Source organism: Nuphar pumila, chromosome 5 (assembly GCF_984573655.1).
Source record: "Nuphar pumila chromosome 5, dmNupPumi1.hap1.1, whole genome shotgun sequence".
Classification (NCBI taxonomy): Eukaryota; Viridiplantae; Streptophyta; class Magnoliopsida; order Nymphaeales; family Nymphaeaceae; genus Nuphar; species Nuphar pumila.
Window position 1 is genome coordinate 10,439,719 of NC_143253.1, and position 27,527 is coordinate 10,467,245.

At 37.1% G+C, this 27,527-nt stretch overlaps 1 protein-coding gene across 1 annotated transcript in view; it reads right to left on the reverse strand.

The window, feature by feature from the left end:
- Positions 1-3,753: 3,753 nt before the first annotated feature.
- Positions 3,754-27,527, reverse strand: part of ALB1 (ALBINA 1) — a 38,312-nt gene continuing 14,538 nt past the window's right edge. Inside the window, exons 7-15 of the mRNA XM_090005562.1 lie at positions 9,311-9,406; positions 7,702-7,839; positions 7,319-7,519; positions 6,751-6,906; positions 5,570-5,677; positions 4,930-5,064; positions 4,675-4,836; positions 4,022-4,142; positions 3,754-3,930 (exon numbers count right to left, since the gene is read on the reverse strand). Of these exons, the coding sequence (XP_089861688.1) occupies positions 3,845-3,930; positions 4,022-4,142; positions 4,675-4,836; positions 4,930-5,064; positions 5,570-5,677; positions 6,751-6,906; positions 7,319-7,519; positions 7,702-7,839; positions 9,311-9,406 (1,203 nt within the window). The 3' untranslated portion in view covers positions 3,754-3,844. The remainder of the gene's footprint in view (positions 3,931-4,021; positions 4,143-4,674; positions 4,837-4,929; positions 5,065-5,569; positions 5,678-6,750; positions 6,907-7,318; positions 7,520-7,701; positions 7,840-9,310; positions 9,407-27,527) is intronic.

Consider the following 27,527-nt stretch of genomic DNA (forward strand, 5'->3'; position numbering starts at 1 on the left):
TTTTTTTTAAAAGCCATTGAGGCAGAAATTATTGATTTAAACGAGATTTCATCTCAGGCCATATGGATTAAAAGCTTTATTATGGGTCTTATAATAACGGACTCTATTGGGAGGTCACTAAAGATCTTATGTGATAATGAAGTTGTTGTGTCCTTCTCGAATAACAATAGGAGCTTCACCCCATATCGACACATGGAGTTAAAGTACTTTGTTGTTAAAGAAAGAACGAAGAATCATTTAGTATGTATTGATATAATCAACATGAAGAAAATGATTGCGGATCTCCTTAATAAAGGGCTAGCACCGAGATTATATTCTCAACATGTAATGGGAATGCGTTTGTTTGATTCCTTCTGATGTATGACAATACATTATGTTATATGTGATCACATTTATAAAACTAAATTGATTATCTAGGGTTTTGTGCATTGTTGATTATGTAAAAATTATCTCTCATTTGTGTAGAGAGAGTAACAAAATAATAATATTAAAAAGACCAATAGAATTGGTTAGATACCAACCCATTCACAAAGGTATTCTTAATATGCTAAACATTGAAAATAAATAATACTGCAGTACATGGAACTATAACATCTCATATAAAGGTATTCATCTCCATGACTCGTATGGTTCATTCTTGCGAAATAGAATAACATGTGAACCCACATAGAAATTAAATCGAGATAACAGTAAAAAGCCTCGATTATGTATTTTTCCATGTCAATGGGTCAAGTGAAAGAATGTTGGATTTTGGATCAAATCGAATCCAACTTGAATGTGACCCATATTGACATGGGTATATCAAGGGACATATATGGGTGTAGCTCTTGGATTTTAGAGGTTAGAGGTCTCATAATTGTCCATTCATGCCCATTAGAGACCTCCACTACTGCCAATTATGAACACATTATAGACCTCTCCTAGATCTCCCTATAAATAAGAGAGATCCACAGTAGCTTGATGAAGACTATCATGAGGGCATATGTGGTTGTTGAGTGCCACATTCGTGTGTCATCTCTCGACATTCTGGTCTGGGCTTATTGAGGGCACCGATTGGTTGAGGAGAATGTCGACCACCCGCATTGATCGAAGTGTCGTTCAGATCGTCCAAGGCAGCATTCGGTAAGTGGCTCTTCTGCGATCCATTTTATGCTAACATGGTGCACTTGGTTGGATGTCATAAGGAACATGAATATTAAAGAGAAGATTGTCCTTAAAACAGCCATAACAGAAACAAACTTGGTCAACGACATCACACGAATTTCGGAGGGGTGGGGTCCTGAAAAGAATGTCTTGCACCCATGATCAACACATTATACAATTTTAAAAGATTACAAATAATTTTTAATGATTGTAAATTTGATTTTTTTGAGTAAATATCTAGCTAAATTAACACAAGGGAAATGAACAAAAGATAGAAAGATCACCCCAAGATTGACAACTTTTGTTGAAAGGGTGATTTTGTTTATTGTAATTAGATTCAATTAATGAACTGGTAAGGGGCTTGCCTAACCCCAACTCGACCATAAAAAAAAGTTAAAGCAGCAGTTTCGTTAATCACTAATCATTCCTACATCATTAATTTGGGGCGATTTTCTAATTTTTGTAGGTCTTAACCATTATGAGGGACAATGTGTTGGTTGGGCTTTGGCTGAGAATTTGGATCTTGGACCACCTTGAATTGGACTTAGGCACAACCCAGCTTTTGGGGAGATGAACATAGGCCAAGTTGGGGGCCAACACATAGCCAAGACCATTAATTAAATTGGCCACTCATATACAAACTTTTCAGTTGCCATATTGTATCAAACTATGCAAATGCAACACTAAGAAGTACAAAGTGTAACCTTTGACATTAAAGTATACACAACACTAAAAAGCACAAGATCTATTCATCATTGAGAATAAAGTATTAGTCATAGTTGCAATTACTACACCAATAACATCATTGCATACAAAACAACTTAAAGGAAATTAAGTAGATGATTAAACTAAAAACATGAGCCTCGAGCCAGTAGGATTTAAAAAATGAAAGTATTTATAGCCATCAAACAATGTTTATATGTAATCAGAAAAGCTAAACTAAAAAACATGCTTAAAAGTATCAAACAATGTTTAATTGTATTAGATAAGAAAAAGAAAATTAGCAATGAATTTAGGATTTAAAAGATGAAAATGTTCATAGCCATCACCAAGGTATGGTTAACTCGTTGTCTCATTGTAGAAGCAAGAGCATAAAGCCATTAAACCAAACATTTGAATCACTATTCAGTCATGACAATAAAACCCAATGTTTTCAGTATTAATTGTAGGCATATTTTATGTATGAAGGATAAAAAGAGGCATAAAAAAGAAGATGCAACAATATAAAAAACAATAATAAGCATTAAGGAAAAGGGTCACCAAAAAACTTAACGAAAATACTGTGCTTACAAGAAAAACTCGTCGTTAAGAATGTGCTTACTAAAAAAAATCACCGTTGATGAATTTGAAAAACTCAATGATGAAGTATCGTTGAAAAAAGTGATAAAAAATAATGGGCGAAAAAGTCACTAATTTTTTTTATGAAAGATCAAGAAGGGGACCACAAGTTTGGGGCTACAAAGGAACCCTAAAACATGCAAAAATACTCGTGGAATGCGGGCAATCACTTTTTATACCATCAAAGAGTCACATTTACTCTAGTAGAAAAACTACAACCATAAGAAAATATCACATATTTATATATGCGATATTTTCTTAGTTAATAATATATTTACATCTCTACACACTATTGGATATGTGATATTATTATAAAATATATAATTTTACTAGATTATTTACAAAGTTACGATTAAAAGAGGTTCACACAAGTTACATTTGAGTGATGCATGAGGACCACATAAAACAAGGCGCACATTCGTTTAAGGGACAATTAAAGAAAGAAGGTTTACATGGTCTCCAACAACTTTACCACCAGGTATATGTGACTTTACTAAGTATTTATGAAGTTACAATCATAAGGAGGTGTATAAAACTTGTTTTTGCACTCTTCATGAATACCACAAAAAATGTGTGAATATACATTGAAGTGATAGTCAAAGAAAAAAAAATTCAAATGTTACCCTGGACTTTGATATGAAGTATATGATTTTATTAAGGTATTTGTGATTTTTTTATTAACAAAGAAGACCACGTAAATAACATAATTTTTGCGTGCTTTTTGAGGATTACACAAAAAAAAGTGTGGCCCTCCTTTTAAGTGAATTGTGATACCCGACGAGCGAAACAATATGTTGCACGAACTTTGTGAGTTTCACACATGTGAAGGTTAAAAAGTCCTAACAAAGACTATTTGTGGTTTTGGTTATTCGATGGATTTTGGCAAATTGTGAGTTTTTAGGAAAACACATCATTTTCCATTTTAGAAATCTATGCCCTTTCCCATGAAAGGATCTTTATTTCCATGAGAATGAAACAAGCAAACCCTAAACAGTGATCAAGGCATCTCCGAGTAGAATGCATCTGGCAACCAAGCAACCAAAGGCTTGTGGTAAAGCCCTATGTGTGTGTGTGGTGGCTGGCCTGGTCCAATTTAAGCAATGGACCGAGGGGCAGGTCATGGGCTGGCCAGGACCAGGCTTAGGCTCAACCAGTTAATGGGTTGGTCCACTCGTCCAAGAAACAGGGTACCAGCCCGTTTTGCCCAACCTTTCCAAGACCAGTCAACGTGCATCGTAGCATACTGGGCATTGCAGGATGACACAATCCAACTGCAAAATTTGCATGATTTCAATATAAACAGAAATAACACAAAAATTACATCACAACATTGCGACAAAGTTCAATTTTTAAGCCGGAGAGATCAAGAGTTCTTCAAGGCACTCAGTGCTTCCTTGGTTGTTGCAGATATCACAGCGTCTGAGGCGTTTGGCAAGTAGTAGTATTTTCCTGCAAGCACAAAACGTACCAAAAGGGCATTCAGCAACTAAGAAAATTTGAGTTCTCAATCTAAAATTGGATTAGCAAACAACAGACCAACCTTGAGCAACTCTAGCTATCTCTTTTGCGAATCCAGTTGACACAAACTTATTTTCGGTGTCGATCACCAGAAGTGACATCCCTGCTTTGAAGATTTTTCCAGCCACATCCAAGATCTCATCCTTGAAGACACGAAAAAATAAGCTAAATTAGTTTCCCACAGTGGATGGATCACAATGTCCAATCTCTCTCAAGTCTATAGCAAACATGGTGATGGAGGTTTGCCTAGAGAGAAATTCAACAACATAGGCACAGCCAACTGACAGGCCAATTCCTGCATAATTTGCCTGTGAACTCGAGTACCATGAATCAACTCAACCGATTGCTGACCTCAGCCCAACTTGCAATCAGTAGACCATTTCAAAGTGGGTAACTTGAGTCATATGCACTTCAGGTCTTCACTCACTCGGTGGAGTTCCTAGACAACTTGTAGATCTGGCTAACATGAGCTGGGTCAGCAGCTCGCCGAGCCCAAGCTGCAAGTTGGTAATGACTTTGGAATTGGCAGATCATTGTCAAGTGGGCACTCTCATAACAAAGTAGAAAAGACTAGAACAAAAAACAACGATGAAAAGAATGACTGATATTCTAATTGCCTGCTGAAACTTAAAAAGTACACAGCTCTAGATAGTATTTTTGAGGCACATTGATTACCTTCAGTTCCTTTGCTGAAGGCTTAGGGGCATCTGGAGATGCAGCGACTTCAGGGTCAGTAGACCTCTTCAATGAGATATTGGCTCGTCCGTCGGTAATTGCAACTATCATCACTCGCCCAACATCACCGCTTTTTTCAGCATTTAATCCTACTCTAACAGCCTAACACATTGGCAGTGCAGAATCAGATGACATGAATACAGAAAGCAAACGTGGCAAGAATAAACAGGGATTAGAAATAAACTTCACCATTACCGTGCTAAGACCATGAGCCAAGGGGGAGCCTCCACCACAAGGAAGCCTCTCAAGACGCTTCCTTGCCATAGCAATAGACCGCGAAGGAGGGAGAAGCACTTCAGCCGAATCACCTCGAAAAGGGATTATGGAAACCTATCATGCAGCCCAATCATCAATTACAAATGCATGACATGTTTTTTCCCTTTTTTTGTCTCTTTGAAATGCATATGTGTGAAGTTATACACATACTACTAGAACATAATTCAGGACTTACAAGGGAACTTGATCTCAAATTTCCCAACTATGAACAAAAGGAAGTTTGATTCAGGTGAAGCAAGCTTTTAATAAAATCAGATAACTGGAAGTTGCCTGAGCTGTGCTCAACTAACAAGTCCAGATCCAGCTAGACCAGTCTCACGCATCAAACTCAACTCAGAAATTTGAACTTCTCAAAATGACAGAAGCACATGAAATAGTAGTAGAAGCAAGAACATGGCAGATCTGCCAATCATCACAATCACAAAAACAAAAGAAAGTTTGGCAAATTTAGGTCGTGAATATGCCAAACTAATGATCACATTTAACTACCAAAAAAGAATTAATATTAACTTTAATCAGAATCTAAGGAATTAGATTAAATGTGAACCATAAGCATCACCTGGTCTCTGCTGGTATAGCTCTCAGCAAGCAATTTAAGTGCTGCACCTTTTGCATTCTGCATACGATTTAATGCCATACTCCCACTAGCATCAACTACAAATATAACCTGCCATAATTGGAATATCAGAAAATTAGTAGATCACAATGAAAGCCTTTCCATACTTATATTGATTCTAGCGTGTGCTAACTATCATAAATCTGGTGAAATCTATGAACTTGTGACAATTATCGAGCAGAGTACAAAAATAGAAAATTGTTTATTGTGACTAATCATCAAACAATGAAATATCATTGTGATAAACATGACCGATTCAGAAATCAGACATCAATAATATTGTATTGGAAAAACGTTCATAAGAAAGATGTAGTTTTTGTAATGAAACAAGGAGAAAGCAAAAAATACAACATGATCAAGCACAAATACAAGTCCACTAAGGGACAATACAAAGGCCAAAGCCAATATAAAGGCTATAAAGAGCCAAACTAGAGAACACAAGAGGTAAAAAATATATCTTATTCAGAAAACAATGCTTTAGAAAAGCATGAACCAAAGGAAGGGGGGAAACCCCCTATACTATGTCACATGGGTGCGGGTGCGGGGATTCGTCACTTCCAAAAAACCCGGGTGCGGGGGTGCGGCAGGGGCAAAAATGTAAAATATATATATAAGGGGGGTCCGAGGGTTCCCCCCGACGCGGGTTGTTATAGGGGGCAGCGCCCCCCCCCCCCTCCCCACCCCCAAGAAAATTTTTTTAAAATTCCGCAGCCCATTTCATAGGGCAAAAAAAAAATTCAAATAAATAAAAAAATGGACCGAAATGACCCTGGGTGCGGTCAACGCACCAGCGTCTGCGGCACCCTGCTAGCCGAATCCCTGTGACATAGCCCCTATATATACAAAGAGAGGAGGCCTTGGGGAGCTCCCAAGAGTCGTTGGGATCAAGCCCGACTCTATGGTCATTTTGACCATAGTGCTCTTAGATTAAACAAAAAGGACAAAAATAAAGAAAAAGACTAAACTGTCCCTATGTATGAAATGACCAAAATGCCCCTGATGGGCAATACCTATTACATCAATATATATATATATATATATATATAAACAGTTTTCATAGAAGAAAAGGCCAAATATATTCACAAAAAGAGAACAAAAATCTTGGCCAAAAATATCAACATTACCAATGCTCCAGCCTTTCTAGCCATTCGTTTAGCTCTCATATCGGCTTTCTCCACAAATACCTTCTTATTCTCTTGAAGGCTCTTCTGCCTCCGCAACTTCTGATAAGGTGCAGCAGCCCTAAGGGTTGCATCAACAGCTAATCTCTTCACGGGTCCCTGTTTGCAGCATTTGATCAATAAAGATGTAAGCCAAGATATGTGAAGCTAACTACATGCAGACCAGCAATGCCCTACCCATGAGCAATGAACACATAATTTTTTTTTTCAGAAAGTGAATATTAATGGAAGGCTTGGAAGCTGTAATTGTTTCAATTATTTAACTCTATGAGATGAGATATGGGCTGAGAGTTTCTTAAAGAATGTCATCAGAATGGTCATGGTTCCATGTTCAAATGCTTATATAAATTATAAACAATAAGGTATGAAGCTAAGGAATTGACTACTGCATTTAAATGTGAATTGAAGTGTTCAATCATCATAATTTCAGTTAAATTCAGAGATCAAACCACTAAATATATCTGTCATCATGTCTAGTCCAGAATCAAGAACATGCATAAACAGCCCAAACCTTTGGAATCATTGGCTTAATGTAGCGGCCCCTATCTTCTGAAAATATTACGTTCTTAGCTCTTCCAGCTCTTCCACGCCGTCTCTGTGCTTGTTGTGCGAAAAAGAGGAGTTTTTCATCTATTACACCTCCTTCAGCATCAAAAATAAACTCATCAGGTATTTGTTCTTCCTGCTGTTCATTTTCCTGGTCATCATCCTCCTAGACACGAAAAACACTCAATAAGAAGTTAACCTCAACATATACATCTATTCTGCTAAAAGAGTAAACCTGGTTATACATAAAGCCAAGGTCTATTATCGACAACTAAAAAATTGGAAACATTGAAAATAAGAAAAATAATCAAGTGAGAAATGTTTCTCTTCAGATCAAAATAAATTTACCTCTTGATCTTCCTCTTCTTGGTCTTCTGAAGAATCCTGATTCTGTGGAGGAGGTGGTGGGGGAGGAGGTGGAGGTTGGTTTTGCTGATCTTTTGGGCTCTCACTGATGATTGAGCGAGGTAGAATGACCAGCTCCACCTGTTGGTCAGATAATCAAGCAACGTAAAAACTCGAGGATCAAAAGGTAAATATGTATAAAAGAATACATCTTGGATAATCAAAGGAAAATAGCAGTTCAAATCCCCATGTCTGTGGATAAATAACATAAGTATTTCCTAGGAAAATATCTCACCAATAATTCCGACACCAGAGAAGCTTCTAATGAAAGTTTCACAGGAAAAAAAATAAAGGAAAAAGGATCCATTCAACCCTTTCCAAATGACCATCAACATGACCTAGATAGGATCTGCCACAGCAGCATTAATACCACAGCAAGATTTGTAAGAAAAAACTGAACGAATGCTGCTAAGATGACTTGGAACTTATGTAAGAAAGCTCATGTTTGAGCCAAGACCCATGCAGACGCAAATGGATATTGTCAGACACATCTACAAGTTGCAAAATACCCCTAAGGTTTATATTTAATACTAATAAATGTATGAAATTATTGAATAAAAAATCATCTGTACAAAATGTATTGACTCAATCTGACCATATAAATGTACTCAATATAATTTATTTTCTAAGTATTGGACTTTGGATCATGTTTATTCAATGTAAAAATCATAGATTTTCATTGAGGCGAGAGAAGCTCTGCTAGGGTTTTTCTCCCATGAGCATCCTTCCTGATGGTTATCCTTTGAGAGATCGTCGGCCCTTGGCCGGCTGGTCTTTCCCGGCTGCTTTGGCCTCCCTCTGGGGTCGTCTCCCTCCCACCCGGGTGCTGGTGTGCCCAAACAGGCAGTGTAAGATCCCTGCTGGTTTCCTATCCCTCCTGAATCGAGGTTTCCAGGGGCGGTTGAGGGATAGGTCCAGAAGCCGAGAGACCCGCCCCTCCCCCTTTCCCTATGGGGGAGGCGGATCATACCTTGACACAGCTGCACGTCGATAGTGCAGCAGAATCGGGGCAGCCTTCCATCCATGCAGCCTGCTGCTCTTGGGATGGAAGATGCCTCGCTGAAGGTTTCTGATGGTGCCTCGTTGGCACTGATTCACGTCAGGGATGATGAGTTTGTGGTTGATGAAAATGGCTCGATAAGGGATGCCAGATCGGTTCTTGCTTCGATGGTTCAACCTGCGTGCAAGTCTGCACAGGACAGTGGTGCAGCGTGTGGTGATCGTCCATCCATGGATGCTGAAGACACTGATGCATTTTGTCTAATATAAAACACAATGCTTCCTAGTGGGCTGCAACCAGACCCTAAGTGCACGGAAGACCAAGTCCTAGCATCCCACAAGGCATCCTAAGTTTAAAACATAAAATAATGTAACATAAAAAAAAAAATCCTTATCCATCATCAAGACTTCAAGCAACATCATCTTAAAAGTTGTCCACAATCCCTATATCAGTGAGAAAATATGTTATGTTATATCATCAAGGATGTCATATGCATCATCTTATGAAGTATAAAGTTATAAACCACAATATTTCATTAAATAGATACTCAACAGCCTTCTTGAGGTCATCCACATTGACTTTTTCACGTCCCTCTAAAGCAGCCAAGCATTTTGCAACTCGGGCAGCAAAAATCTCAGATCTGTGTCCCTGAAAAGAAACAAAAACATATTAATAATCTAAACATTTGGAATACATGCATAATCACCCAGAAAAATATCTTGTAGCAGCAAGTATGTGCATTATCCCAGCACCAGGAGTCCAAGGAAGATGAAATACATTCCAATACACAAAAGTGGACAAGAAGCTTCACAAAAAAGACCAAGGATCACAAGGACATGGAATTTTTTTCTTAAGAGACATGAATCAAGAATACAAATACACGTGGATTTATGACGCATACATGCTAATATATGGTGTGTATACATGTCTTAGACAGGACACTATAAAAGCACAATACTGTGCATGATACTGGCCTATGTTACACTCTTGTCAGTTGTGTGTGTTGATACTTCAGTTTTTCACTCATAAAGTGTCCAGTTAGGGATGCAAATGGATCGGGTTTGGTCACACCTCTGATCTGAATCTGACAATTCTGAGACATATTTGGATCATCCATGCTGGCCAGCAAACTAATCTGTTTGCGCCCTCTACGTGCAAAACTTCCAAATACTCAATAGGTGCGTCCAAACCAAAATTTACAGGCATTTATAGGTTTAGGATTTCCTTTGTGTTTGGATCAAGACAGTCACTATTTTGTGTTAACTGTCTAAAGTGATAAACATCTTTGATGATTTAGTTTTTGCATCACATCATCATAGTTTTACTCCCTTTCATTGTGATTCAAAGTTCCAGCACATACATACATACTAGGGTGAAACTTACTTTTGTGTGTGTGAGTGTGTGTAAATTACTTAAACGGTTAAACAACAACAATTTATTTCTAAGGTCACGGGTGAAACCAAAACCTCTCTTGTATAATATTTTATCCCGTCAAAATATCCAAGACTGCAAAAAAAAAACTTTTCTATGGATGTTAATTCTAAAGCGAATAGACATGGATGATTTTTCCCATTTTCCCTCCTTCCCTCCTTTGTATCATATGGATATTTATGCAGGGTTAGTCACGTGGTGTTAAAATATTGTGTTTATATTTATACCCTATGTCACATGGGTGCGGGTGTGGGTGCAGCCCTTTCAAAAACTTGGGTGCGGAGGTGCGGCAAAAATATAAAAAATTCTCTCTCTCTCTCTCTCTCTCTCTCTCTCTCTCTCTCTCTCTCTCTCTCTCTCTCTCTCTATATATATATATATATATATATATATATATAATTTTTATGTTTTAACAATTAACATTAGTGACACTAATTAAATAAAAAACAATTATCATAATATCATCTAATCAATTCATCATCATGCATGCAATAAATCAAATTAACAAACTACAATTCTATTCTACATCATAAAAACCAACACCACAATTAAATCACCCTAAATATATTATAGAAACAATCAAATAAGTATTGGCAACAAGCCATGATAAATGCATCTATAATACATGCACCAGGTTGGCCGAATCCCTGTGATATACTATTGACCATAATTACCAAGAACATTTTGTAGTATTAGCAAGAGGAAGGATTCAGGATTTACAGTGTGAAATACCACATTTTCTGAGGAACCCTAGATGTTGTCGGAGCAAAAAACCTTTGGAGCTGGAGATACTTACCCAAGACTTGTATTGGTTGAAGATGATGGCATGTGAATGTGAAAATTGCGATAAGCACAACACCACCAATGTGCACAAATGCACAAGAACACTTAGAACAAATGTACATGAAGGTACAATAAAGAAACTCAAATGCACAAAGGCATACAAAATATAAAGAATTTTATTGAGAAGAATGGAGAACAAAAGCTCCAAGAAGTGTGTTTTACAAAGGGGGAACTCCCCTATTTATAAGAGGAAAAGGAGCCTTGGAGGGGCTCCACTAGCTGTTGGAGCCCCTTCAACGGTTAGAATTCTAACCATTGGAGAGGCTCAACAGCTAGTGTTGAGCCCCCTCCAAGTTGACTTTGAGTCAACAAAAAAGAAAGAAATAAAAAATGAAAAGAAAAAAGAAAAAGAAGAAAAAGTAAAAATACAAAAAATATTACAACATATTCATAATTATGAATATGTGCAAAAGGAAGGGAAATGACTAAAGTACCCTTGCGGGTTTTACAAGAAAAAAAGGAAACATATATATTTACATATATATATATATATGTAAATATTTACATAAGAGAGATACATTTTAACACCCTCCCTCAAACTTAGGGCACAATGATCGAAAGTTTGCTAAGGAGAAAGTTGAATCTTGGAGAGCAAAGTGCCTTGGTGAAGAAATCTGCCAACTGATATTCTGAAGTCACATAAGGAAGATCGATGACTTTTTGTAGATATGCCTCTCTGACATAATGGCAGTCCATCTCAATATGCTTTGTCCGCTCATGAAAAGTGTGATTCTTAGCAATATAGATTGCACTCTTATTATCACAACACAACTTTGTGGGTTCTTGAATTGGAATTCCCATGTCTTGCAGCAACTGATGAATCCAGACAATCTCCATAGTTGTAGAAGCCATGGCTCGATATTCTGCTTCGGTGGACGATTGAGACACCTTCTGTTGTTTCTTACATCTCCATGAGATCAGGGATTCACCTAAAAAAATGCAAAAGCCTGTAGTGGAGTGATGATTATTTGGATCACCTCCCCAATCAGAGTCAGTATATGCAATTAAATTTAACTCAGAAGATGAGGAAAGGGAAACTCCCTTGTTTAAAGTTCCCTTTATGTATCTGACAACTCGAAGAACGGCACTCATATGAATGGATGTAGGAGCATGCTGAAATTCGCTTGCAGTATGCACGGCATGAGAGATGTCTGACCTTGTGGTGCTAAGATACATTAGAGATCCCACAAGTTGCCGGTAGGGGTAGGATCCTCCAAAGGTTTCTCATCATCGATCTTCATTTTTTATCCCACAATTTCAGGGGTCTAACAGATTTTATCATCAGTAATACCTGATTTGTCAAGAATCTCACAAGCAAGTTTAGTTTGAGACAAAAAATAGCCTCTATGAGAGTAGGCTACCTCGATACCAAGAAAGTAAGTCAGATACCCCAAGTCTGACATTTCAAACCTTTCTTTTAAAGTGGTTTTAATGTTTCTGATGCCCTTTATGTCACTACCTGTTATCAACATATCATCAACATACAACAGTAAAATCACAATTCCTGCATCAGACTTTTTGACGAAGAGAGCAGTGTCAGTGTAGCATGAGGTAAAACCATTTTGAACCATCACATCATTAAATCGATCATACCAAGCCTTAGGGGCTTGTTTTAAACCATAAAGCGCTTTTTGCAAACGAAGGACTTTCCCCTTTGGTACGTTCATACCAGAAGGAGCATCCATGTAGACTTCTTAATTAAGATCCCCATTTAGAAAGGCATTTTTAACATTCATTTGGTAAATATTCCATTTTTTAATAGATGCAATGGTGATCAAACACCTTACAGTAACCATTCGTACAACAGGAGCAAAGGTTTCTTCGTAAACGATGTTGTATTCTTGACTATATCCTTTTGCAACAAGACGGGCTTTATATCTTTCGAGAGTGTCATCACTCTTGGTTTTGACTTTAAAAACCCATCTACATCCTATTGTTTTCTTTCCTTTTGAAAAACATTGAAAAACCCACGTTTTGGCTTTGTTGAGGGCTCTAAGTTCGTTGTCCATGGCATCCCTCCACTCTATCATTTCCTTAGCTTCTTTAAAATTTCTAGGTTCTTGATATGAGTGAATGGCACTAAGACATGCTTTATGCTTTGGAGAAAAAGACTCATAAGATATAAATCTAGAAGGATTTTTCCTAGATCTTTCAGTTCTTCGAGAGTGGTTGGAAGATTCACTAAGGTCATTATATTTCTCTATTGCACTTCTAAAAGTGCTTTTATCTCTATGTGTATAGCTAATTGGTTCATTTATCACTTCTTCTTCATCATGAATGGTTTGAGGAATACTTTCACTTATATCCTCATTCTCATTCAATTCATCATCGCTAAAAAAATCTTCATTTCTAGATAATAGTTTAAATAAAAAAGAGTAATCGGCATTATCTTCATGAGTTTTGTGTTCTTCAAAACCACTTATATTTTCTAAAAATATTACATTTCTTGAAACATATAGTTTATCATTTTTAATATCATAACACCTAAAACCTTTTTGTGTTTCCGAATATCCCAAAAACGCACAAGGAATAGCTTTGGGAGATAATTTATCATTCTTATCGGTGAGAACAAAACATTTACAACCAAAAATTCTTAACCTATTGTTTTTTATACAAGATTTCATATGGAGATATTTGATTCAAGTTTTTGGATGGAAGTCTGTTTATGAGATAAACCGATGCAAGAGCCGCTTCGGCCCAAAATCTTTTTGGATTTTTTTGAGAAATGAGCAAAGTTCTTGTAGTTTCAATTATGTGTCTATGTTTTTGTTCGGCCAACCCATTTTGTTGAGGAGTTTTGGGACAAGACCTTTGATGAACAATCCCATTATTTTCAATATAACTTTTGAAATCATTTGAGAGATATTCTCCCCCGGAATCGGTTCTAAGAATTTGTAATTTACTATTGAATTGATTTTGTATTAACATGTGAAAAACCTTAAAAGTAGAGAAAACCTCATGTTTATGTTTGAGGAAGTATATCCAACTATACCTTGAGAAATCATCCACATAAATAACATAATACGAAAAACCTCCCTTAGACACAACGGGTGCCGGTCCCCAAACATCCGAATGCACAATTTCAAAAGGCTTAGTTGAAAACATAGTTCTTTGTCCAAAAGGTAAGCTTCTCATTTTACCAAGAATACAATCATTACAATTGAAATTGTCTTTACATAAAGTTTTAGCAAAATGTAAATAAGAAAGCTTGACAATATTTGGATGCCCAAGGCGTTTATGCCAAACATTTATATCTTTATGTTGGGCAACATTACAAAAAGAGGTTTTTGGAATTTGAAGAAATTCCATGAGATAAAGATCTCCCTTCCTAGAGTCTTCCCCAATCAACTTCCCGGACCGGTGATCCTGTATCCAACATTTATTTGATGAGAATTTGATATCACACCCATGATCCGATAGTTGAGAGACGGAAAGCAAATTTAAATTTAGTTTTTGTATAAATCTAACTTTAGGAATAGAAAAACATTGTCTTTCAAAATCACCAATTCCTTTTATTTCAAGAGAAGCCCCATCCGCGGTGGAGACAAAAGAGGGTGACAATTTTTTTGAGTATTTAGAAAGTGCAAAAACATTTGGAGTCATATGAAAGGATGCACCCGAGTCTAAGAGCCAAAGAGTCTTACCGGGAGGAGAGAAGGTGGTCATGGCGGCTCCAGAAACGGATCCCTTGAGGAGTGGTTGAAGAGCTTCCATGATTTGATTGAGAGACAAAGTAGCATGGTTGGAAGTTGATGGACCTTCCTCCTTGGTTGATTGGAAAGTAGTAGACATAGCCACCATCTTCTTCCATTTAGGGCATACCGGTTTAATGTGACCCGGTTCTTTGCAAAAATGGCATATGATCTTACTATAATCTCTTCTTCCATAATGCCCACCATTTTCTCTTCCTCCTTGATTTTTGTTAAAATGAGGGGGTTTATAGGTTTTAACATTATTCCCCGGTCTTGAGACGGCATAAGCACCCTCATCCTCATCTTTAGAGGGAATGGCCAACACACTTAGATTGGTTTTATTCATTCCCAATCTAGTTTCTTCTCCACTTAATTTGGTAAGCACATCTTCCAATGGAGGAGAAGAGAAAGAAGACAAGAGAGAGGGTCTAGTTTGTTCAAACTCGGGTCTAAGCCCATTTAAAAAGTTAAAGAAATGATCCTCTTCTAATTGTTTGGCCCTCAATTCAATAGCCTCACCACTCCATTTAGGTTCTTGGAGAGCAAGCTCATCCCAAATAGTGGATAACTCGGCGAAATACTCTCTAACGGACATTTCTCCTTGTTGAAGGGTTAAAGTCTTCTTTTGCAGATAGTATTTATGGGACAAATCTCTTGAAGTATACATTCTTTCAAGATATTCCCATACTTGATATGCCTTTTTGAACTTTAGAATGTTGGCATTAATTTTGGTCTCAACTGAAGAGAAGAACCATGAGAGTATTTTGTAATTTTTCATTTCCCACTCTTCATGCTTCTTATTGTAATCTTCAAAAGCCTTTTCTCTTTCTTCTCCCTCAAGAACCTTGATCTCCCCTCTCTCAAGGATAGTAATTTTAGGTTCGGGAATAGTTCCTTGAACATATCCCCAAAGACCCTTTCCTTTTATATGGGCCTCCATATTCCCGGCCCATACATGATAATTCGTTCCATTTAATTTGAAGCCAAGAGAGAAGTGTGAATCCTTTTCGCCCATTAGAGAGGATACAAAGAGAAATAAATGCGTACCACAATGCGAAATGAGTCCCTTCTTGATGTAGGAAGCTTCTAAAATATAGAATGAAGGACCGAGTCTTCACTCCAACCACCACAACTTAATGGCACGCTTTACGAGGTACTCCAACGAAGAGAGAAAAAAGCACGATCTTCTTTTCCTTTAAGCCTAGCTCTGATACCATGTGAAAATATCTCAAAAAAGAGATAAAGTGTGCGATAAGCACAACACCACCAATGTGCACAAATGCACAAGAACACTTAGAACAAATGTACACGAAGGTACAATAAAGAAACTCAAATGCACAAAGGCATACAAAATATAAAGAATTTTATTGAGAAGAATGGAGAACAAAAGCTCCAAGAAGTGTGTTTTAAAAAGGGGGAACTCCCCTATTTATAAGAGGAAAAGGAGCCTTGGAGGGGCTCCACTAGCTGTTGGAGCCCCTCCAACGGTTAGAATTCTAACCGTTGGAGAGGCTCAAGAGCTAGTGTTGAGCCCCCTCCAAGTTGACTTTGAGTCAACAAAAAAGAAAGAAATAAAAAATGAAAAGAAAAAGAAGAAAAAGTAAAAATACAAAAAATATTACAACATATTCATAATTATGAATATGTGCAAAAGGAAGGGAAATGACTAAAATAGCCTTGCGGGTTTTACAAGAAAAAAAGGAAACATATATATTTACATATATATATAAAGATAAATACATATACATATATACATCATGTATATATGTATATGTATATGTATCTCTCTCTTTATATATATATATATATATATATGTAAATATTTACATAAGAGAGATACATTTTAACAGTGAATTGCTGAAAATTGTTAAGTATATGGCTAATCCAATGATGAAAGTTTTGTAAGGGGACTGAAACAGTCTTCCATGAGAAGAGATCTTTTTTCTAAAGAGATCCATTTCTATTAATATATGATTTTTAAAACAGTCAAGCTAGAGTTGCTTCAACAGCATTTGAACCTAAGTGACGTTTCCTTTTTCTTCTCTTATTTTTCTGATTTTTTTTTCAAATAATACATTTTTCTTTGTATTCAAGGTGATACAAATATGCGACAAAGTACCACTATTAGAATCCCAGCTTCTTACTCTTCTACACTTACATTGTAAGAACATTCATTTGCACAAAGATGCTCACCATCTCCATATTGGTAAACCAAGCTGTAGTAAGTGTATCTTACCTAGCATCTAAAAGTTAACTTATAACAACTAGAGATATTCGGTTCTGCAGAACTGCTCAAAATGCATAAGACAAATAGGGCAGCTGGCCTAGGATTTAGTGTCAAGGTTCAAATTTGCTCCAAACCTTTCCAGAAGCATGCCTCATGGTAGGATAGAGATAGACCCAGCACCTTATTCATTCAGAGTTTAGCATCCTCGTAATATTGCATTCTAAGCACTCTTTTCTGCTATCCGGCATTTTTTTCCAACAAAAACAGTATGAAAAGGAAAAGAAATATAATAATATTTCAATCAAGGTGAGACCCAGGCTGGAACGAAGGGGTCAGCACCTTCTCCCCAGGCCGGCTGCCACTCAAGCCGACTGCGAGAGATAAAGAGATTGAGGGTGAGAGAAGAGATAGAGATGGAGCGAGATTGAGCAAGAGACAGAGACAGAGGGAGAAGAGAGATGGAGAGAAGAGAGAGCGATAGTGAGAAAGACAGAGAGATTGAGAGTGAGAGACGGAGAGAAGAGACACAGAGCGAGTGTGAGAAAGTACCTAAGGAGGAGAGGTCCGGCGGAGAGGTCGGCGGCGGCTTCAGCTTCGGGGGGAGAGGCAGAGAGCATTAGGGCAAAAAAATTTTGTCCTAATCCTCCTCTCCGCAGCCATTTTATCGGGCGTATTTTTTTTAAGGTCCAAAAATTGGTCAGAAATGACCCTGGATGCGTTGATCACACCCAGGATTGGGTTGACCGCACCCGCATCGCGTCGATGCAGGTGCGGCACCTGATTGGCCGAATCTCTGTGACTTAGTTTATACCCTATGTCACACGGACTCGGCTAAGGAGGTGCCGCACCCGAGTTGACACGCCCCGACACGGGTGCGACTTCGGACTCGGTCAACGCCGAGTCAGACTCGGTCAATGAGTCGAGGCTGAGTCCATCCACATTTTGGACTCGGTCAACTTTGACCGAGTCCAAAAATGTTCGTTTCGATTTTTAAATTACGTTTTGGATCCAGGTCGGATTCGGACCCGATCCAAATCCAAATTTCTTTTGCAACCGAAGCCTAAAAGGGGTTTATCGACGGGGGGAGGGGCTTACCCTCTCGATTTTGCCTCTCCTACTCAACCCCTGCAGCTTTCTCCTACACCCACGCCGGCGATCCAGACTCCGGCAACGATACGCACAGGCAGCCACTGTCTCCCCTTCCGTCAACACTCAACAGGTATGTTGATCGACCCTCCTGCACCCTCTGCTCGCAGCCTCCCTCCTTGCACCCTCTGCTCGCAAAAGAGGGGTTTGGCCCCTCTCTATGCCTCCTATTCACAAAGGAGGGGCTTGGCCCCTCCTCGTTTCGCTTATGTCAGGCAGCCCCCCCCCCCGTACCCTCTGCTCGCAGAAGAGGGGCTCGCCCCCCCTCCCTGCACCCTCTGCTTGCAGAAGAGGGGCTCGGCCCCTCCCTGTGCCTCCGATTCATAGAGGAGGGGCTCAGCCCCTCCTCGTTTCCCTTTTATCGCAGGGGTAAGAAGTAGGAGTAGGGGAAGGAGGGGGCTCGGCTGATAGGCCGATCCTTGCCCCACCGAACAGCAGGGGAAACGAGGAGAGGCTCGGCCCCTCCTCGTTTCCCCTATTGCCTTTGGCTTTTTGGCAAGGGCGAAGCCCCTGGCACGAATAAGGTTCAGCAGGGGCTTGCCCTGCCCCTCCTTTTTTCGTTAGATAGGGGGTAGGCCCCCTATCTCGAACCTGGTTTGTAGAGGAGGGCCTGGTTTGAACCTGATTTGCACAGGGGGAATGAACCTGGAGTTCCTACTACTATTATTTTGAAGTGTTTATTAACTTTATTTTATTTTATTTTCAGTTTTCACTTTTCAGATATAATGGTGAGTTCTAGCGGTAGTGTCAATACATTTGGTTCAAGTTTTAACCCTGAATTAGAAGTTTCTACCACTTTGGAGGCTTGTGACAAAAGGGGTAAAAGCTAGTAGTGGTGGTGGTGGAAATGTGCAGTTTCATTGTAATCTATGTAAGATTGTTTTCATAGGTTCTTATATGCGTGTGAAAGCACATCTTTTACATATTCGTGGTGAAGGAATTAGGCATGTTCTGGGGTTGACAAAGACATGTTAAAGCAATTAAAAAAAGAACAAGAGGAAGCTGAAAAGAAGAAAATTGCAGAGATGAGAAGCGATTCGATTAATTTGTCTTTTCCTACTGCTAGTGATATACAAGAAGAGCTTTTAAAGAAAAGAAAGATGGAAAGCAATAAAACAATACAAGCGTCATTCAAAAACAATGGCAAGAGCAGAAATTAATAAAAAGATTGGTCGATTCTTTTACTCAAGCTCAATTCATTTTAATGTAGCTAGAAGTCCATATTAGAAAGATATGATTATATCTTTGCTAATTGCAATTTGAGTGATAATGTGCCTCCTAGTTCAGAAAAACTAAGAACAATCATTCTTGCAGAGGAAAAAAATAGAATTGAAGACTTTTTAGAGACCCAAAAATTTGCATGGAAACGACATGGAGTGTCGATTGTTTCTGATGGGTGGACTGATATACAAAGACGACCACTGATAAACTTCATTGCTTACTCACTTAATGGGCCAATCTTTTTGAAGACTGTTGATGCATCTGGAGAGTATAAAGATGTTGAATATTTAAAGAGATTATTTGTCGAAGTGATAAAAGAAGTGGGTGAAGAAAGTGTGGTGTAAATCATTAATGACAATGCTCTAGTTTGCAGTCGTGCAGGAATGAATTTGGCAAGTGAAGATACATATTCACATATTTTTTGGACTCCTTGTGCAGCACGTAGTTTAAATTTGACACTTAAGAGTATATGCAATCCATCAAAAGATGATGCACATGCACATGAAATGTGCTTATGGATTGAGAAAATAGAGCATGATGTTCGAAATATTAGAAATTTTGTTGTAAACCATCATCATGCTCTTTCTATATTTAATAGGCATTCTGATCTCAAGTTATTGAAAGTTGTTGAAACTCGTTTTGCTTCTCTCATTGCTATGATAAAAAAAATTAAGCAACTCAAGAATGCATTGATGATGATGGTGGTTGATCAAGATTGAGATTTTTATCGCACTGAAGATGATGTCAAGGCTCAAACTATCAAAAAATGCATCTGTGATGATTTTTTGTGGGATAAAATTACATATTTTGTTGAATTTACAGAGCTTATTTGGGAAATGTTGAGAGAAGTTGACAGAGATTACCCATGCTTCATAGAATTTATGAAATGTGGGATAATATGATTGAAAAAGTTCAAAGTATCATTTTTAAACATGAGAAGAAAGATATTGCACTTGATGATTCAGAATTTTACAATCATGTACATTCAGTTTTAGTGAGAAAATGGGATAAAAGCAATACACCTTTGCATTGCATGGCACACTCTCTCAATCCAAAATACTATGCAAAAAAATGGTTGGGAGCAGGTGTTGATCGTATTTCTCCAAATGAAGATCCTGAGATATCAAGAAATAAAATGATATATTTGGGAAGACTTTTTAATGATCCTCACATGTTTAAGGTTGTAAATAGTGAGTTTGGCAAGTTTTCTACTGGGAGATTTGATTTTTTAGCAGCACTTGTGGCAAGGGACGAGGAAGATCTCATTAATTGGTGGGCAACATATGGATCAGAGACACCAAATCTGCAACGTCTTGCAATGAAGTTGTTATCCCAACCTGCTACATCATCTTGTTGTGAAAGAAATTGGAGTACATATGCTCAAATTCACAAACATTAAAAAAAACAAACTCACTAGTAAAAGAGGAGAGGATTTGGCTTATGTTTACTCAAATCTACGATTAATTTTTCGTCGCACCAAAGAAGAGTATAGGTACTTTTTTTTCTTTGTATTCAAAGTTTGTATTTAAATATTTGTATTCAAAGTTTTAAATTAGATACTAATATAGTCATTTTTTGATGCAGTTGTGGACCATCCAAGAATTTGGATGTAAATCCAGAAGATTTTGACTTGGAGGGAGAACATAATTTACATACTCTCAACATGGACTACCTCGATCTTGTTCTACCCTCTAATTCAGACGATGAGGCAGATTTATGATAAGTTTTGTTGTTTATTACACTCACAAGCTTTTTTATGTGTTATATTTTGGTAAGTTTGTGTTGTTAAGAATTGCTTTTTTATTTTTGCTTTAAACTTTAACATCTTTATGTGTTAATTTATTGTTATATATATATATATATATAATTATATATATTTATAATATATATTTTTTAATATATATATATATAGTCGAGTCCCTGTGTCCAAATTTTTTGGAATTGCGCCGCACCTGCACCCATGTGACATAGTTTATACCTAATTGATATACATATATTTATATAATATACGTATATTATGGGTATTTTGGTCATTTCATAATATGTATTTTTAGTACAGTCCATTAGGGACTGTAAGTCTTTTTTTGTTTATTTATTTTTCTGTTTTTTTTATTGTAAAGTCAAAATAATTGTTGGGGTGACAGTCCAACTAGTTGTTGGATTGCCTCCCTTAAAGCTATGTGAGGCTCTATAAATACAACCTCACCTCTCTATGTAAACGTATGTTTTTCTAAAGCATTTGAAGTGTTGATGTTAAAATGTAAAACATATAGTTATAATAATAATATAAATATTATTATTATATCTATATTTTTCTGTAATTTTATTTTATTTTCTTTTCTTTTATTTTTTCTGTGTTTATTTTTGTATTTTTTAGTGTCTAGTTCTAATAGAACTAGACTAACCTTATCTAGTTAAGTTCCACTTGGAACTTAACTAGAAAGGTAATTGTTGGAATGGTCCAACGATTACATTTCTAACCGTTGGACTATTCCAACGACTATAAGGAGAGCTCCTTAAGAGCTCTCCTCTTCTTCCTTTTTTCAAACTTGTATATATAGGGGTGCAGCCCCTCTTGTAAAATAATTCCAATGCTTATTAAGCATTAGGTTCTCCCGCTTCAATAAAGAATATATTTTATTCTTTTTTGTTTCCTTTTATACCCTTTTAAGGGTTATGCTTAAGTGTCCTTTTAAGACACTCTTTCTTACGGATCTTAGTTCGTGTTTGGAAGATCCTCATTTCATTTCATGGTATCAAAGCCAGGTTCATCCTACGTTGTGAGAATTTTTTGCCTCATTTTCCATGCCAAGCTTACAAAGATGTTTTATTACCTTGGTTGGGTTCTTTGAAGCTCCTTTTGAAGGAAGGAGAAAAGAGGAAGGCTCGTTGCATCAAAATCTTGTGTTTGTTCTCTTTTACCCTCTCTTCCTCTTTATTTCTTTTTCTTTCTCCTTTTATCACCTTTGTAAAAGATGGATGATCAAGATAAAATCACCATCATACTCATGAAGCTAAACGACACAAATTATGTAATGTGGGCTTCAATAATGAAGCACCACATATAGGGAAAAGGATTATGGGGCATAGTAGATGGTTCCGATTCGGAACTTAAACTTGTCCTCACCAAAATGGAAGGTGATAAAGAAATTCTCTTAACCGAAGAGGAGAAAAGCAAAGCCTTAGCCAACTTTGAAAAAAGTTGGAAGGAATGGCGAATAGCGCATGCTAAAATTATGTCATGGCTAATTAGTAGTGTTGACATAAAGAAATGTTCTAGTCTCGCCAAGTTTGAGCATGCCGATAAGGCATGGGAATATCTCAAGAATATGTATTCCCTAAAAGATATTGCACATGTGTGCAATATTCATGAAAGAGTGAGATCAATGACCCAAGGTGATAAAACTATACGTGAACACTATAATGAACTATCGGAACTTTGGGGTGAATTGGCTATTTTAGAGCCAAAATGGCATTGTCCCGAGGACATTGAGCTCCGACAAAAGCAACTTGACATGGAGCACTTTTATCAATTTATAAATGGTCTAAGACCAGGATTTGAGTCGACTAAGTCAGCCCTTCTTCATCGGGGGAAAGTTCCCTCTATTGTCGATACTATAGAGGAATTAACTATGGAGGAAAACAGAATCAAGAAGAATACTCCAAAGACTGAAGATGATTTTGTGCTAGCTGTATCTAGACCGGGAAATCATGTACGATCTTGTAGACCTCCTCATTTTAATCGACAAAGTGGTGACTAACAAGAAAAAAGTTATTTGACATCATTGTCATGAACCTGGACACTACAAGCCACAATGTCCCAAGCTTAAGGAACTGGGAGAGAAAAAAGTTGCAATTGTTGGATCGGAGCCCAAAGATCAGGATGCACCAGTTTTCATGGCTCAACTAAAAGAGATTCTCCAACTTCTCATCAAAGGAGCCTCCTCTTCATCTGAAGCTTCAACTGGCGCAGCTGCCTCATCTTTTTCCGATCCAGGTAACTTTCCTTGGCTCCTTGACTCTGGTGCTTTTTTCCATATTACCCAAATAATCAAAGTCTATCCGAATGTATTAAAAATAAAACAAGTGTGTCAAAAGTTTTTACAGCTGATGAAACTTCTCTTAAAATAGAAGGAATAGAAAATTTTGAAAAAAAAATCATAAAACTAAGAAATTTTCTATCTCAGAAGTTAGATATATTTCCAAATTAAATTTAAATCTTTTATCTGTATCTCAAATATCTGATTATGGATGTAATATTTTATTTTCTTCTCATAGTTGCTGGGTTCAGGATCGTCAGTCAGGAAAGTTGACTGGAGAAGGCCATAAGAAGGAGGACTCTATTATATGGATTTTTTGGAAATGCCGAAGAATCCCTTTTGCTATAACATTCAAAAATTTGAGTTGGAACTGTGGCATAAAAAACTTGGTCATCCACGTATAACCAAAATCCAACATTTTCCAAATCTAGGGAAATTTTGTAACTCTGAATCATTTGATTGTAAAGATTGTATTCTTGGCAAAATGAAAAGATTATCATTTCAGAACAGAACTTTTATCTCTTCAAGACCACTTGAATTAGTACACTCTGATGTTTGAGGTCCTGCACCAGTAATTTCTAAAGGAAGACTTGCTTATTATGTTATTTTTGTCGATGATTTTTCCCGAAATACATGGATTTACTTTTTTAAACATAAGTCTGAAGTATTTTCATACTTTCAAACATTTCATAATATGGTTAAAAACAAGTTTCAAAATGATATTACTATTTTTCGCACAGATTCAGGGGGAGAATTTTTATCCACAGATTTTAAAAATTATCGTAATTTACATGGCATCACACATCAAAGGTCATGTTCATACACACCTCAACAAAATGGGTTGGCAGAACGTAAACATCGCCATATTATGGAAACTACTAGGACTTTATTAATAGCAAATCAAGTCCCGAAAGATTTTTGGGCAGAAGTTGCCTTAACTGTCACTTATCTAATTAATAGGATGCCATCCTCTTCTTTGCAAAATATAACTCTCATTGAAAAACTTATGAACGTTTTTCTAGATTACTCTAGACTGAGAATATTTGGATGCAAGTGTTTCATATTTACCGACAAAAATGATAAACTTTCTCCTCGTGTGATTCTCTGTGCCTTTTTAGGGTATGCTGAAAATAAAAAAGGTTATAAGTGTTTTGACTTCAAAAATAATATAATTATATGTATCTAAAAATGTTTCCTTTCTCGAAAAGGAGAGCTTCTTTGATTTTGAAAAACCAAAGGAAGTCACTGAGTACTCTTTTTTGTTAGATCTGACATCAAAATCTGATGAATATGATCTTGACTATAACTTTGATAATAATAAAGGAATTATTGATCTTGATCATAATGTTGACAATGAAGAAGTTCATAGAGACACTAGTATACAGTATTCCAGGCGACGAGAGCCTAATCTTCCATGTGCACTTGAAAAATATTCTGACATTCCAACTAGACGGTCATCCCGAGTCTCGAGGCCTCCAGAAAAGTTTGTGTCATACGAGTCCTTCTCACCTACGTATAGGGCAGTCATTTGCATTAATTCACTCATATGAAGAACCATCTACATATCTTCAAGCAAAAAATGATGTCAAATGGATAGAAGCCATGAAAGCTTAATTAGATGCACTCAAAAAGGCTTCTACATGGAATATTCAATATTTTCCTACAGACAAGAAAACTATAGGATGTCGTTGGGTTTATAAAAGTAAAATCAATAGTGATGGCACTCTTGAAAGATATAAAGCCCGATTAGTAGCCAAAGGGTATGCCCAAGAATATGGCATTGATTATGAATAAACTTTTGCCCCAGTGGCTCGTATGACAACAGTCAGAACCTTAATTGCCTTAGCCTCCATCAAGAAATGGTTCATCTTCCAAATGGATGTCAAAAATGCATTTCTAAATGGGAAGCTAGTTGAAGAAGTATACATGGAACCCCCTCCAGGTCTCAATATTCCTAAGGGTAAAGTCATTCGCTTAGAAAAAAACCTTTATGGACTTGAACAAGCACCAAAAGCTTGGTATGATAAGTTTAGTCGCGTTATGATTGATATTAGGTTTCAATTTTGTTTAACTGACACTGTTTTGTTTATTAAGAATTCTGAAGGAGGAATCATTGTGCTTTTTCTCTATGTGGATGATATGATCATCACTGAAAGCGATAAACAGAGAGTTGAAACGACCAAAACACTTCTTAAATCTTACTTTGAAATGACTGATTTAGGCTTATTGAGATATTTTTTAAGCATTGAAGTTGCCTATTCCCCTAGAGGATACTTATTGTCCCAAACTAAATTTGCTTTTAACATTGTTTTCAGGTCTGGTATTACTGATGACAAGAAAGTAGACGCTCCAGAAGTTGTCAATGTTAAAATGAAGATTGATGATAGAGAACTTCTTGCAGATCCTACCCCTTACAGACAGCTTGTCGGGGCACTTTCCTATCTATTCATTACCAGACCAGACATAGCAATGTTGTTCACACAGCAAGTCAGTTTCAGCACGCTCTCACCTCTGTTCATATGAGAGCAGTCATGCGTATTATCAAATACATACAGTCCTTTCTTTCACAGGGACTTTTCTTGTCTTCCTCCTCCCTTGATTTAATTGCATATACTGATGCTGATTGGGAAGGTGATTCCAATAACAGACACTCAACCACTACTTTTTGTGTCTTTTTAGGTGAATTATTAATCTCGTGGAGGTGCAAAAAGCAGCAGAAGGTCTCTCTATCATCCATCGAAGTTGAATACAGAGTCATGGCAACCACGACCATGGAAGTAGTTTGGCTCCGACGTCTGCATGCTGACATGGGAGCTGAAGCAACAAAAGCTTCACAAATGTGTTGTGACAATAAAAGTGTGATCTACATTGCAAGTAATAAAACATTTCACGAACGCACCAAACACATTGAAATGGATTGAGAGGAATATCTACATGGGACAATTGATCTGCCATATGTTACTTCAGAATATTAGTTAGCATATTTCTTTACCAAGTCTCTCGGTGCTCCTAGTTTTCACTTCCTCTTAGACAAACTTTCGCTCATTGTATCATAAGTTTGAGGGGGAGTGTTAAAATATAAAACATATAAATATAATAATAATATAATTATTATTATTATATCTATACTTTTTCTGTAATTTTATTTTATTTTCCTTTATTTTTTCTATATTTATTTTTGTATTTTTTAGTGTCTAGTTCTAATAGAACTAGACTAACCTTATCTAGTTAAGTTCCACTTGGAACTTAACTAGAAAGGTAACTGTTAGAATGGTCCAACGGTTACATTTCTAACCGTTGGTCTATTCCAACGGCTACAAGGAGAGCTCCTTAAGAGCTCTCCTCTTCTTCCCTTTTTCAAACTTGTATACACAGGGGTGCAGCCCCTCTTGTAAAATAATTTCAATGCTTCTTAAGCATTAGGTTCTCCAGCTTCAATAAAGAATATATTTTATTCTTTTTTGTTTCCTTTTATACCCTTTTAAGGGTTATGCTTAAGTGTCCTTTTAAGACACTCTTTCTTACGAATCTTAGTTCGTGTTTGGAAGATCCTCATTTCATTTCAGTTGATACAATATCTTTTTTTATTGTGCTCTTGTGAGCTTTGTGCCTTTGTGTTCTTGAGGATTTTATTCTTTTTATGTATCTCTTTTATGAGATTATCGTCGGTCCATTAGAGACAATATTATATTTGTGCACTTGAGTAGCCCTTTGTTGGCATTGTAATTGTGCACTTGTGTAGCCCTTTGTTGGCATTGTAATTGTGCACCCTTGTTTCATTTCATGGTATCAGGGCTCCCCTCTTGGAGTAGTAAAAATTATCTTGGGATTGCTCTTCTTGTGGTGCTCTTCAACCTTTAGTTCTCATCCACTCCTTCTACACAAGTCTTCTTTATTATGGGAGAAAGAGATTTCGCCTCCATCATCTCTTACATGCTCAACAAAAACAACTATTTGATGCGGGTGACCGCTATGGACACATCAAAAGTAAAAAGCTTTGGAGTTTTGTTAGTGGAACCACTAATGAACCTCAACTTAAATTGACAAGAAGAGAAGATCAAGTCAAAGCTCTATCTCCAAAGAAGAAAAAGAGAAAGCTTTGCAAGAATATCAAAACAAGTTAGAGGATTCGGAAGCTAGCAATGCTCAAATTCTCTCATGGTTCATGA